The sequence below is a fragment of the Thamnophis sirtalis genome, unplaced genomic scaffold, assembly GCF_051295495.1.
Source record: "Thamnophis sirtalis isolate CommonGarterSnake01/CBP01778 unplaced genomic scaffold, rThaSir2_p1.2 scaffold_3, whole genome shotgun sequence".
Classification (NCBI taxonomy): Eukaryota; Metazoa; Chordata; class Lepidosauria; order Squamata; family Natricidae; genus Thamnophis; species Thamnophis sirtalis.
In genome coordinates, this window is record NW_028261383.1 from 37924645 (window position 1) to 37938940 (window position 14296).

A 14296-nucleotide genomic window follows, 5' to 3' on the forward strand; every position below is an offset into this window, starting at 1 on the left:
TGTTAATAAAATTCTAAATTCTAAAATTCTAAATTCTAATGGTGAAGCCATCACCATTGCAACTGAGTTCATTCATGCTGTCCTCTTTTTTTTTCTTTCCTTGCACGTTTTCCAGCATGGTGGCTTTCTTCAGAGAGCTAGGTTTCCACACAATGTGACTATATAATAATTATATAGAATCATAGGGCTGGAAGAGGTGAGTGGTGCAATGGCCTAGAGGTGGAGCTCTTTCCTCACAATTAAGAGGCTGTGAGTTTGATCCTCGGTAAAGGCAGATATTTATCTCTCCTGCCACTGAGAATATATCTGCTGAAAAAAACTCTTCACTGGCAACAGGAAGGGCATCTGGCCAGTAAATACTGAGTTCCATTCAGTTGCCTAGGCTCCACTCCACAAGGGATTATGGGGTTATTAAAAGAGAATGATAGGGATGGAAGAGACCTTGGAGGTCTTCTACGCCAACCTTCTGACCAAGATAGGAGAATGTATCTCATTCTGGACAAATGGATGTCCAATATTTTCTTCAAAACCTTCAGTGATGGAGCACCCTCAAATTCAGAAGGCAAGCTGTTTCCTTAATTAATTGTTCTCACTTTCAGGAAATTTCTCTTTAGTTCCAGGTTGAATCTCTCTTTTAAAGAGTTTAACCATTGCTTCTTGTCCTGGCCTCAAGTGATTTGCAACTTTCTCTTCTCTGTGACAGCCCGCAAAGTAGTGGAAAAAAGCTATCATGTTACCCCTAATTCTTCTCTTTGTTAGGTTAGACATACCTACGATATTTTTCAGAGTATAAGACACACCTTTTTCCCTCAAAAAAGAGGCTGAAAATATGGGTGCGTCTTATACACTGAATACAGCATTTTTTGCCTCTCAAAACTCCGCCCCTTCACCAAAATGGCCGTTCATAGCCTTTAGAAGGCTTATAGAGTGCTCCTGGGGGCTGGGGAGGTGAGAAATTAGCAAAAAAACTGGCTGTTTTTTGCTCAATTTTGCCCCCCCCCCCAGCCCTGAGCAGCGCTCTATAAGCCTCCCTAAAGGCTATGCATGCCCTTTTTTTGACAAAAATGGCCCCGTTTTCACGAAAAACGGCCCATTTTTTGCTCCCCCCCCCAGGAGCACACTACAAGCCTCCTAAAGGTTATTCATGCCCATTTTTAAAAAGGGTGGTTTTGGGGAGGTTTGCAGACTGCAAAAACTTTTTTTTTAAAATTTGCCTCTTCAAAATCTTGGTGTGTCTTATACTCCGGTGCATCTTATAGTCTGAAAAATATGGTAGTTTCCTTAACCATTCATTGTATGATTTAGCCTTTAGGTCCATCACCATCTTTGTTGTTCTTCTCTGCACCCTTTCTATGGTGTCAGCAATTTTTTTTGTATTGTGGTGACCAGAACTGGACACAGCATTCCAGATGTGGCCTCATTAGTGCTGCATAGAGTGGTACTATCATTTCTCATGATCTAGATCCTATCCTTCTGTTGAGGCAGCCTAGGGCAGTATTTGCTTGTTTTGCAACTGCCGCATACTGATAACTCATATTTAAGTGGTGGTCCACTTCGACATCTAGATCCTTCTCACAGTTATTACCGTTGAGCCACATACTGCCTGTTCTACACCTGTCTAATTGTTTTTTCTTACCTAAGTGCAGGACCTTACTTTCCTCACCACAGAACTACATCTTGTTGGATCTTGTGGCCCAATGTTCAAGTCTGTCAAGATCCTTCTGAATCTTGAGTCTATCTTCCAAAGTGTTGGCAATCCTCCCTGCCAGTTTGGTGTCGTCTACACGTTTGATGAATTCCTCTTCTATCCCCTCATCTTGATCATTAATGAAGATGTTGAAGAACACTGGGCCCAATACAGAATCTTGAGGTACCCCACTGCATGCCTCCCTCCCTGTAGATGCACTTCCACTGAGGACCACGTGCTGAGTGCAGTTGGTCAGCCAATTGTGAATCCATCTGATGATGGTACTGTCTATCCCACATTGTTCTATCTCACACAAAAAATAGCCTTTGGTTATTTGTGCCTCAATTGAGAAGACAGTTATTTATATGTTTTAAAAAATGGATGTGTTTTTGTAGTTTTGTGTGTGTGTGTCTCTGTCTGACTATTTTATCTAGTCATTTATCTATTCATTTGAATTGAGAGGCCAGTGTATTGTAGCGCCATCTACCAGCCCTGGGCATCAAGGCAGTCCAAAAGATTTCTGCAAGGAAACACGAAGCTTGCAATCATCAGGTTAGGTTTCTATTAGGAGAAACTGGAAGCATCTCAGCGAGACCGGCTGGAAAAATAGCCGGCTCCGATGAGCTCCGCGAAAATCCAGCCGGACAAACTGCTATCAGGGGGAAGGGGTGTCTTCGGACCAGAACTGCTCCATAGGGAAAGGGAAGAAGGAGATAAGTCTCAGACAACCAAGAGGAACTGGCAAGTTCCTCATTAGATCAGAGACAGCTCTTCAGACTTGGAGGGGGGGGGGGGGGTTGGCCATTTTCAAATGATCGCTCTGAAGCTGTGGCAACCAGACTAAGTTTTTGAACAGCAGCAGTGTTGGAACGGAGTGTTGGAACCAGGTGAGTGAATGGCCAACTCACAGGTAAAAGACAACTTTGAATTTGGACTTAAAAAGGGTCCCGGAGCTTAAATTAGCAGCTAATTGGCATTTGGGAAATTCTATGGAGGAAGAAGGATAAAGCAGAGGGTAAAACACCAAAGCCCAAGAAGATTCTTGCTTTTACAGTTGGATTTGGAGAAACTAAAAATAATAAAAATAAATAACCCGGGGAAAAAGGTTTTTTAATGTGTATTTAAAGTATTTTTGACAATTTTGCCAAATCAGCTGGTTTGAGTGTATTGTGGATCTGAGATCGCCATCTGCTGGTGGGAAGAGAGCATTGCAATACTTTGTGGAAGATAGAAGAGAAAGTGCAGCTGCGAAACTTGACCTAAACTACCAGAAAAGATAATCTGGAACTGTGAGAACTTCTAAGGAGTGTTTGTTTTTCTACATTGCTTGGTTTTGATTTTCTACGGCCGTGGAAGATTATAAACCTTTGACTTGGGTTGGATCAGACTAATATTAAAATTGGGCATTATAATCTGGAAATAAAAAATGACTGTATGGACTTTAAGTTCTAAATGTGATATAATTTAAAAGTCTTAAAAATTTGTTAAACTTGTTAAATTGGCAACATGGAGTCTTGGATATATGATGAATTATTTGAGATGCTAAAAAATGCATGTGAAGCTTTAAAAGGCAATAAAAAGTCAGAAATCCGTCTGGAGAATACAGATCAGGAAACAGGAGAGAAGCGGGGGAAAAGAGAACATAAATGAAGAACAAGAAAATAATGTTGAAGAAAAAGGAACTGAAAGTAAAAAACAGTCAGATGATTTCACTGGGATTTACAGTCGCACAAAAAGAGTAGATGGGGGGGGAATGTCCCCCCCAAAAAAGAATAAATCAAACAGCAAAGAAGGAAATAGTGGGAAGAAATTAGGAGAAGTCCGGGGGAAAGTGCGTGGACAATAAAATTAAAATTGAGAAAAAGGATTCACAACAAAAGATATAATAATTATAAAAAGAAAAAAAAAGAAAAAGAAGTGAAGAGAATGGGATAAAAGAAGAAAATTAACAAGAAGTGGAAACTTTGAGAGATCAAGAGATAATAGTTAAAGAGGAGGAGGGAGATAAATAAGGTACATATTAGTAGATTAAAATGAATTGTATTAATATTATTAATGGTAGATAGTTAATGAAGATGTAAGGGAATTAAACCAACATTATTAATTGTGGATAAATAATTAAGTTAAATGTTTTTTTTAAATGTAAAAATTGAATTTGATGATGTATTTTATTTACAGCAAAACAGACCAACAGAGGAAATGTGAAGTGGCTATTTGGTTTAACTTTGAAGACAATTTAAATTAAGAGAAGAAAATGAAATGTTAAAGAGTGGGATGGAGAATTTGAGAAACATATTTAGCGATAGTGTTGATGCTATTATAAGATATTAGAAATTAAGGGCAATTAGTAATATTGTTTATGTATTAAGAAGAAAATAAGTTTAAGACAAAAAATATGGAAAGAAAATATATGGCTGAAATTGGAAACAGAGATATGATGTAAAATGGATTATGTATATGAGAGGATGCACAAGAAAAGATTCAGACAACATTTTGTTCATAAAATATGTAAACAAAATGCAATAAAAAAGAGAGAAAACCTTTTAAAAAGTTAGTTTTCTATTCAGAGTGGCCTTGTGGCCTCATTCTCTCAGCCAGGTCAAGAACAAAGGGCCAGAAAGAAGATGAAATTGTTACCAAAACAATACACAGCTCGGAGATTGGATGAAAATTCATTGAAACATAATGTATTATTAAGGTAGTAAATTAAAAGGGTGGGATTACAATGTCACAATAGAGAATTATGCAAATTAGAACAGGAGTGTCAAACTTGATTTCATTGAGGGCCACATCAGGATTGTGTTTAACCTTGGGGAGCTGGGGGGGGGGGCACGGCCAGGTTGGGCATGGCCAGCTCAACATCACTCTTGCCTGTAGTGGCCTGAGTGCTCTGTCAGCAAAAACAGGCTCCCAAGTTCCGTTTTCAGCTACAATGGCCTCCTGCAATCCTTGGCCAGCAAAAACAGAGTTTGGGACGGCTGCGTACAACCCTCCCAAGCTCCCTTTGCTGTTTTCAGGGCGGCTCCACAGGCCACATCTAATACACCCCATGGTCCGTATCCAGTACCTGGAGCTTGACTTTGATACCCCTGAATTAGAATGACTGTGTGATTGGATATCATCCAAAAATTTGAATATAGAAGCATATTATAGCAATAGCAGTTAGACTTATATACCGCTTCATAGGGCTTTCAGCCCTCTCTAAGCGGTTTACAGAGTCAGCATATCGCCCCCACAGTCTGGGTCCTCATTTCACCCACCTCGGAAGGATGGAAGGCTGAGTCAACCTTGAGCCGGTGAGATTAGAACCGCTGAACTGCAGATAACAGTCAGCTGAAGTGGCCTGCAGTACTGCACCCTAATCACTCCGCCACCTCGGCTCTTTATGTATTTGGTCTGGTCAGTTGTGGGGTTCTATTAGCTCCTTGTAATTTTTTGCACCTTTATCAACATTCCTTGGCATTTTTAATGTATTATAGGAGGGAGGGAGGGAGGGACGGAGGGAGGGAGGGACGGAGGGAGGGAGGGAGGGGGAGAGAGAGAGAGAGAGAGATATGAAGCCATGGGCATCAGTTGAGAATATTATTGCTTTCCTCCTTTTGATATTCTCAAAATTAACATAATATGTAATTAATTTCTGTTCAAGTAACTTGAAGATGATGTACCTTCTGGTCATAAGAGCATAAGAAGAACTGTATGGAATCTGTCCGAAGGCCTATCTAATTCAACATTCTGTTTCAAACCAACCAGATATGCAGCTTGTTTCTAGAAGCCTTTATTAGAAGGCACAGTGTCCCTAGGATTTTAAATAAGCCATTAGTTCTGTTGCCAGAGAAGTTTTTAACAGTCCTACCATGAGAGTGAGTGAGTGAGCTACCATATTTTTGGAGTATGAACTGCCCATCCTCTCCCCTAAAAGAGCGTGGAAATGTTGGTGCGTCTTATATACTGAATACAGCCATTTTTGGCCTCCTGAAGCCCCGCGGCCGCATCCCAGTTTTGCAAAAAACAGGCTGGTTTTTGGTTTTTTTTTGCAAAAACTGAGGCATTTTTGCCTCCCCCCAGCCCTGCTAAAGCCCGCAGAGTTCTTCTGGGGGCTGGGGAGGACAAAAACTTTTTTTCTTACTTACCTCTTTGAAATCTTGGTGTGTCTTATACACTTATAGTCTGAAAAACATGGTACTTGCCTTCAGCAATGCCATTTTTCTACTACATTGCAAAACCTTCTTTGCTAAGAACTGAGCTCTTTGAAAGGAAAAGCATGATTCAGAGGGTGTATTCTTTACCTGTGGCACTTTAAAAATTGCCTTTTGACTATCACAGTCATACAATCAAAATTCAGGTGTTTGGCAACCAGCTTGTATTTATGACTTTGCAGCATGTTGGGATCAAGTAATTTGTGACTTTCCCAGCCAGTTTCCAACCAGCAAAGCTGGATTCACTTAATGACCACATGATCCACGTAACAACTGCACTCAACACCCATGGCAAAGAAAGGTTGTAACATTGGGCACAACTCACAAGTGCCTTGCTCGACAACAGAAATTCTGGTCCCAGTTGTGGTTTAAGGCGAGCAGAACCTACATCAGAGGTGGTATTCAGCAGGTTCTGGAAATTTTGAGTTCAGAGAACTGGTAAATACCATCTCTGACTGGCCCCACTCCCATCTATTCTCTGTCTTCTGAGTCCCAGCTGATTGGGAAGAAATGGGGATTTTGCAGTATCCTTCCCCTGGAGTGGGGAGGGAATGGAATTTTATAGTATCTTTCTCCTGTCACGCCCACCAAGCCACACCATACCCACCGAGCCACGCCCATAGAACTGGTAGTAAAAAAATTTGAATCCCATCACTGACCTACATGGCATAGTGTTGGCCTAGAATTGGAGACACCCAGATTCCAATCCTCCCTCAACCATGAAAGGTCACAGGATTATAATCTTGGGCCAATCAAAATAGCAATATAGCAATAGCAGTAGACTTATATACCGCTTCATAGGCCTTTCAGGCCTCTCTAAGCGGTTTACAGAGAGTCAGCATATTGCCCCCAACAATCTGGGTCCTCATTTTACCCACCTCGGAAGGATGGAAGGCTGAGTCAACCCTGAGCCGGTGAGATTTGAACCGCTGACCTGCTGATCTAGCAGTAGCCTGCAGTGCTGCATTTAACCACTGCGCCACCTTGGCTCATCTACCTTGTGAAGGAAGTGATGCTGGTTTGTGTTCTTCAAGGAAAGGTGGGGTTCAATTCTACCAAACAAACACATTGTTATGCTCAAGGCATCTCTCTCAACCACCTCAAATTTGAAAGCAGGACACAAGGACAATTAGCTACCTTGTAATATTGCTGCTCTGGAGTGTACCGAAGTGTTTCTATAGAGTGACATTCCACTCTACCTAATCACTATAAACAGACTGTTATACTTTAAGTTTTGTTATAAAAGATGGATCGATTCTCGATTAGTCTTCCTGGAATGGTGGTGCAAAGCTTTGCTCTCTCTAGGTCCTCACCTCCTCTGCTCAGGCCTCAATTTCAGAGGAAAGACAATTGGAGTAAAGAAGAGGTAAACATGGAGTAACACAACAATGCTACACACACAGAAGTGCAAGTTCCATTAGAAAGTTGGATCAATTCTTGACCAGTCTTTATGGAATGGTAGTGCAAAGCTTTATTTTCTCTAGATCCTCAACTCCTCTGCTGCCTACCAAGTATCTTGAGTTGTAGCTCCCATTGTGTCAGCCAGAGAAGTCAACATGGGTCTGGAAGTGAGGCAGACCTTGCCTGTCTCCTGCCACCTGGCACTTCCTGAGCCTCAGGCCACCTTCTTCCTCTCGGCTGGGTCACAGACTGATTTGTAGAATTCCAAGAGGAGCCTTGCAGATGTCCTGGGCCTCTCGAGGGTTATGAAATGTCCACATTTTTCCAGCCAATGCACTTGGGAATTTGGAATGGCAGCCGCCAGAACTGCTGCACCTGAAGAATCAAAGACCTGCACAACAAAGAAGCATTCAATTTTCCCCTTCTCTTGAAAGTCTTTTTAAAGTGCATAGAAAGCAGGGGTGGGTTTCAACCGGTTCGCGGCGGTCCCTGTGATCCGGTTGGTCGCCGAACCCGGAAGTAAGTAACTTCCGGGAACGGCGAAGCCCCCCCCCGCGCCCGCGTACCCGCGCGCGCCCGCACCCGTGCGCGCCCGCACCCACTCCTTACCCGGTTTTGCCGAATTCTGCGCTTCCACGCATGCGCAGGACGCATACAGCGCCTGCGCGATCCTCCAGGAGCAGCTGGAGCATCGCACAGACGCTAGTACGCATGCATGCGCTGCGCGTGTGCACACGTGCGCCGCACACATGCGCAAGGACGCCACCGGCCTCGTTCCAACTGAACCGGTTGGAACGGGGCGAGAAACCCACCCCTGATAGAAAGGATCGTCTAGTTTGAAAAGGCTATTAACAAATGAAACTGTTGGACTGTATTGTGCATATTATTGTTTCTTCAAACACAGAGTCATTAAACTGAGAGAGCCGAGGTGGTGCAGTGGTTAGAGTGCAGCACTGCAGGCTACTTCAGCAGACTGCAGTTCTGCAGTTCTGCAGTTCGGCTGTTCAAATCTCACCAGCTCAAGGTTGACTCAGCCTTCCATCCTTCCGAGGTGGGTAAAATGAGGACCCGGATTGTTGGGGGCAATATGCTGACTCTGTAAACCGCTTAGAGAGGGCTAAAAGCCCTATGAAGTGGTATATAAGTCTAACTGCTATTGCTATTGCTATTAATGAAAAGATATCAGGATATCTGGATTCTCTTGGCTTACTATATTTTTCAGAGTATAAGACGCACCAAAGTATAAGACACACGAAGGTTTTGAAGAGGCAAATTAAAAAAAAAGTTTTTGCAAACCTCCCCAAAATGGCCCGTTTTTTGCGAAAACAGGCCCTTCCCCCCCCAAAGGGGCATGGATAGCCTTTAGGAGGCTTATAAAGTGCTCCTGGGAGTTGGGAGGGGCAAAATTGAGCAAAAAATGCCCATTTTTTGCTCATTTCTGCCCTCTCCAGCCCCCAGGAGCTCTCTGAAAGCCTCCATAAGGCTCTGCACAGCCATTTTGGTGAAGGGGATGGGATTTTGGGAGGCAAAAAAATGCCATATTCAGTGTATAAGACCCACACAGATTTTCAGCCTCTTTTTTGAGGGAAAAAGGTGCATCTTATACTCCGAAAAATACGGTACACCTTTCTGTGTAAAGTCTTAGTTCTCTTTTCTTACAGCAAGAGTTATCTAAACTAGAAGGATTAAGAAGATGATCATACCGATCGTTACAAATCATCCATGTTTAACCAAAGTGAAAGAAACAACTGATGTTCCGTTTTGGTGAAAATACTTTCCTCCTCCTCCTCCTCCTCCTCCTCCTCCTCCTCCTCCTCCTCCTCCTCCTCCTCCTCCTCCTCCTCCTCCTCCTCCTCCTCCTCCTCCTCCTCCCTGAACTTTTATTTGTGGGGTCCTTGGTGTCCTCTGAACTTGTTTACTTGCAGACATTTCATTACCAAACTAGGTAATATAATCAGTGAAGGAGGTTTAATAGCAGGAGAGTGAGGCTTACTCTCATTTTACATACTCTTGGCTTGCTCTGTCAATGTAATCGGGAGTGGACTTTTTTGAAAAAAATGTTTCTGTTTCTTTTGCCTAGCCAGCTTCTACATATCTCTAACAAGGTCATCCGTCTTACTCTCTACATTGGTTACAGGTGGTCGTCAACTTACAAACACAATGGAGTCCAAAAATTTATATTGTTAATCGAAAAATTTCTTGAGTTTTGCACCATTTTACAATTTTTCTTGCCATATATGTTAAGGCAAGGGTGTCCAAACATGGGAACTTTAAGACTTGTGGACTTCAACTCCCAGAATTCCCCAGCTGGGGAATTCTGGGAGTTGAAGTCCACAAGTCTTAAAGTTCCCAAGTTTGGATACCCCTGTGTTAAGTGAATCACTGCAGTTGTTAAGTTAGTAACAACTTAGAAGGGGTATGCTTCCAGCCATTCTTTTATTGATGGACATCATGTTCCGATATAAAAAAAGGCAGGCCTTGAGCCTTGAATTCAAGCCAAGTAAAATTCTTTAGTAATGCAATAATTTCCACTGTTGTTAGGCTTTCCTTGCCTCATTGTAACACGCAGTGTGCACAAAACCCCAGGCAAATATAGCATCTCTTACCTTGTCGTCCTTTCCCCAAATAATCTGGGTGGGAGCTCTGATTTTCCTCATGTTCTCATGGAGGCTGTACTTCGATTCCCCACTGGTGAGATCCAGAAAACCTTTCTCAATAAAAGGAAACAGAATTGGTTTGGGTTTTTTTTCTCCCCCATTCTTAATGAGCAGTGAAAAGTGACAGGGGGGTTTGTTGGATTCTCTTCATCAGTTTTCTTATAAATAAGAAGGGGATGAGTAAATTTGATTAAGGAACCCTTGGCTGGAGCAGTAACATGAACACAGGTGTGGGCTTCAAAAACTTCAGTAACGGGTTCTCTGCCCTGTTGCTGGGTGGGCTAGTTGGACTCCTGCACCACGGCAGGGGGATAATTTTTGCCCTCCCTGGACTCCAGAGACTTTCCTTGAACCTCTGGGAGGGCAAACATGGCCTCCCCAGGCTCTGGAGGCCCTCTGGAGACTGGAAATTTCCAGACTTCCAGTATTTCCAGTCGACCCATTTTTCACTCTTCCCGAGCCACTCTTGCTCATACCCTGCACTTACCTGCATCCAAAATGGGCTGTGTGGGGTCTCCTAGGAGAGGCGGAGTGGGTGAGGCCAGCCAGGAATGGGATTTGGGGGTTCTCCAAACTGCACAGAATGTTAGCTAGAGGTTCTCCCAAACCCCTGTGAAACCCCCAGCAGCCCACCCCTGCTTGAACCCTTTGCTATCCCATTTGGCTGATTAAATGCCAGTCCAGCAGCTTTTCCAACTTTCACCTCTCTAGCATAGCTGGACAATAACCTCTGGATTCCACACCCAATTGAATTGACTGGGAATTATGGGAGTTATATTCCTAACACCCTTGGAAGGCTTGTAAATTGGGAAAAGGCTGATTTATGACGACTACAAAGGAGATCTGAGCTGTGGTACCTCAGTGTGCAAAGTGGTACAGCTATAGCATACCGGATCAAGAGACAACTGATTTTCCCAAGTCTATTTACGTTTAGGTTTAGGTTTATTAGATTTATATGCCGCCCTTCTCCCAAGGACTCAAGGCGGCGTACAAGATTAAAAGAAACACATAATACAAAAATTTTAAAAAAATTAAATAGAATATCCCAAACAAACCCAATTAGAATTGACAATAACATTTTTTTTAAAAAAATTGAATTAAAATTAACAATGATCAATAATTTATTTTGTTTTGTTCAGGCCAGGCTGGCTTGCTGGAAAAGCCAACTTTTTAGGGCGCGTCAGAAGGACCGGAGATCGGGGATTATACGAAGCTCCAGGGGCAGCTCATTCCAGAGGGAAGGCTCTCCCACAGAGAAGGCTCTCCCCCTGGGGGTCGCTAGCTGACACTGTCTGGCTGACGACACTCTGAGGAGGCCAACTCTGTGGGATCGCACTGGATGGTGGGAGGCTACTAGTGGCAGTAGGTGGTCTCGCAGGTACCCTGGGCCTAAGAGTACCATTTTAAAAATCAGGAATCAAGTCTCAAATCCAACACAGACACACAACTTTCCTAACATTGAGAACAATTAACCCATGGAATGGCTTGCCTTCAGAAGTTGGGGGTGCTCCATCACTGGAGGTTTTCAAGAAGACTTTGGACAGCCATTTGTCTGATATGGTATAGGGTCTCCTGTTGAGCAGGGGTTGGACCAGATGACCTCAAAGGTCCCTTCTAATTCTGTTATCCTGTTCTGTCAAATATAACATGCAAATGCAATCAACATGTGCCGAGTGGGGAGTTGATGCTGGGTTTATTATATTGGTGCTAAATGTAGGCTTGTCTTTCTGAAATGTGGGCTGGTCCGTACTATGCCTTGTACTTACATTTTACAAAAACTGACTTGTGTGATGTCCGATCCTCAAGATATCCCTTTAGAAGCTAAAAGTGGAGAAATCGAAGTGCAAGTCAGAAATTATTATTTTTATTCGTTTTATTTATTAAAGTTATATGTTGCCCATATCTCCCATAGGGCAACTCTGGGAGACTTACATAATAAGTTATACTGTATTGAATTATGTTTGAATGGAATTTGCAATTTCTTAAAAGTTTTTGAAAAGTGTGAGCAGTCCAGCATAGATGTGCCTATTCCCAACTCTAGGGACACCAACCTGGTGAAATAAATGTTACGTTTTTCTAAGGAAAGTTTGCCCTTTCATATTTGAGTCATGACATAATATAAAGGTAAAGGTAAAGTTTCCTCTCACACATATGTGCTAGTCCTTCCCAACTCTAGGGGGCGGTGCTCATCTCCGTTTCAAAGCCAAAGAGCCAGCACTGTCCAACGATATCTCCGTGATTATGTGGCCGGCATAACTAAACACTTAAGGTGCTGTTACCTTCCCACCAAAGGTGGTCCCTATTTTTCTACTTGCATTTTACATGCTTTTGAACTGCTAGGTTGGCAGAAGCTGGGACAAGTAACGGGAGCTCACTCCTTTATGCGGCGCTAGGGATTCAAACTGCCGATCTGCCGACCTTTCTGATTGACAAGCTCAGGGTCTTAACCACTGAGCCACCGTGTCTCTATGACATTATATACAAGTATCTAAAAAGTGGTCCTTGAGACACTGTGTTGTACATTTTGTCATTTGCTCTGCACCAGAGCCACCTATGTCCAGCAAAGCTTGATATGCACAACCGCATCCCTGATTAGAGCCGAGGTGGCGCAGTGGTTAGGGTGCAGTACTGCAGGCTACTTCAGCTGACTGTTATTTGCAGTTCAGCGGTTCTAATCTCACCGGCTCAAGGTTGACTCAGCCTTCCATCCTTCCGAGGTGGGTGAAATGAGGACCCAGACTGTGGGGGCGATATGCTGACTCTGTAAACCGCTTAGAGAGGGCTGAAAGCCCTATGAAGCGGTATATAAGTCTAACTGCTATTGCTATTAGCAGTTCATTGCATTGGTGTGTATAGTTCTTTTCACTGAAATCCTCTTATCCCGTAAAAGTCAGTTGGAAAACCAGTCTTCACTTGCATATTTCACAGAGACAGAGACCCTTGATATTAGGCTGGATATTTTGATGAAGATAATTTACGGTGACAGATTCAAGCCCATTCTTGACACCTTAGTAAACAAGCAGGATTGATAAAGAAGATAAAGATAAAAGAGGAGGAAGGTGCTTGGCAAAAATGGTTAATTTTTTAAAAGTATCTATGGGCGGTTTCAGTCAAGCACAGCCGAGAAAAATTAAATCTGCAATCCTCAGGTTGCCTGTTTAATTTCTAGCCTTGTCATAGACCCCAAAGGTGCTTTTTCAAAGGCAACTGGATTTTGTTTTGAACCTGTCCCCACCTCTCTTTTCCAGTTTCTGTAGTTTTGAAATGTTCAGGAGCCGAGGTGGCGCAGTGGTTAAATGCAGCACTGCAGGCTACTTCAGCTGACTGCAGTTCTGCAGTTCGGCTGTTCAAATCTCACCAGCTCAGGGTTGACTCAGCCTTCCGTCCTTCCGAGGTGGGTAAAATGAGGACCCGGATTGTTGTTGGGGGCAATATGCTGACTCTGTAAACCGCTTAGAGAGGGCTGAAAGCCCTATGAAGTGGTATATAAGTCTAACTGCTATTGCTATTGCTATTTTACCTTCTGGTTTGTGTGCTCTCCCTAGCTACCCCATTAAAATAAGAGAGTTAGGGAAGGAGAAAGAAGATGTTATCAGAAAAGACTGAGTAACAACATAGCAATGAAAGATCAAATCTTCACCTGAATCTTTAAAAAAATGGGATGGTATAAGCACAGCTTTATGAAGTTTTCCATCTGCTCTTCTGTAACTGGGATAATAGCATTCTCCACAGAGCCTTTAGAGAAAATCAGCTCACGTAATTGGGCAAAAAATTCACTGTCAGTTAAATACCTCACACCTGTCAGTAGGGGAAAGTGCAAAATGTTAAAAATGTTAATATAAGGCAAACAGAACATTGCTACTCCATTTGAACAAGAATTGCAGGCATAGATTTATTTAAAAGAAAACATAAATCATTTTTTTCTCATAATTAGATTTCTATTATTATATCCACAGCTGGTACTAGTGGAATAACTGGTGGGTAAAAGATTAGATAGGAAAAATTGTGATAACCCAAACATAAGGCTTAACAATCATGGCAGGTAGACCTTGTATGAAGAGTACTACTACCATCAAAACATCCAGTTGATCATTACTTAACAGAATAACAGTTGACAGGGACCTTGCAGATCTTCTAGTTTAACCCCTGATCAAACAGGTAATCCTATACCATCCTGTACAAATGGCTGTCCAATCCCTTCCTAAAAAATCTCCAGTGATGATGCACCCAGAACTTCTGAAGGCAATCCATTCCACTGATTAATTGCTCTTACTGTCAGGAAATTTCTTCTTAGTTCTAGGTTGGATCTCTCTTTCCATCCATTACTTTTTCTCTTGCCCTCAGTTGCTTTGGAG

The 14296-nt window shown here is 42.7% G+C and overlaps 1 protein-coding gene across 1 annotated transcript in view; it reads right to left on the minus strand.

Annotated features, from left to right (window-relative positions):
* Positions 1 to 7498: 7498 nt before the first annotated feature.
* Positions 7499 to 14296, minus strand: part of LOC148047926 (monoacylglycerol lipase ABHD6-like) — a 12558-nt gene continuing 5760 nt past the window's right edge. The window contains exons 5-8 of the mRNA XM_087707804.1: positions 13582 to 13739; positions 11708 to 11762; positions 9891 to 9991; positions 7499 to 7675 (exon numbers count right to left, since the gene is read on the minus strand). Of these exons, the coding sequence (XP_087563930.1) occupies positions 7499 to 7675; positions 9891 to 9991; positions 11708 to 11762; positions 13582 to 13739 (491 nt within the window). The remainder of the gene's footprint in view (positions 7676 to 9890; positions 9992 to 11707; positions 11763 to 13581; positions 13740 to 14296) is intronic.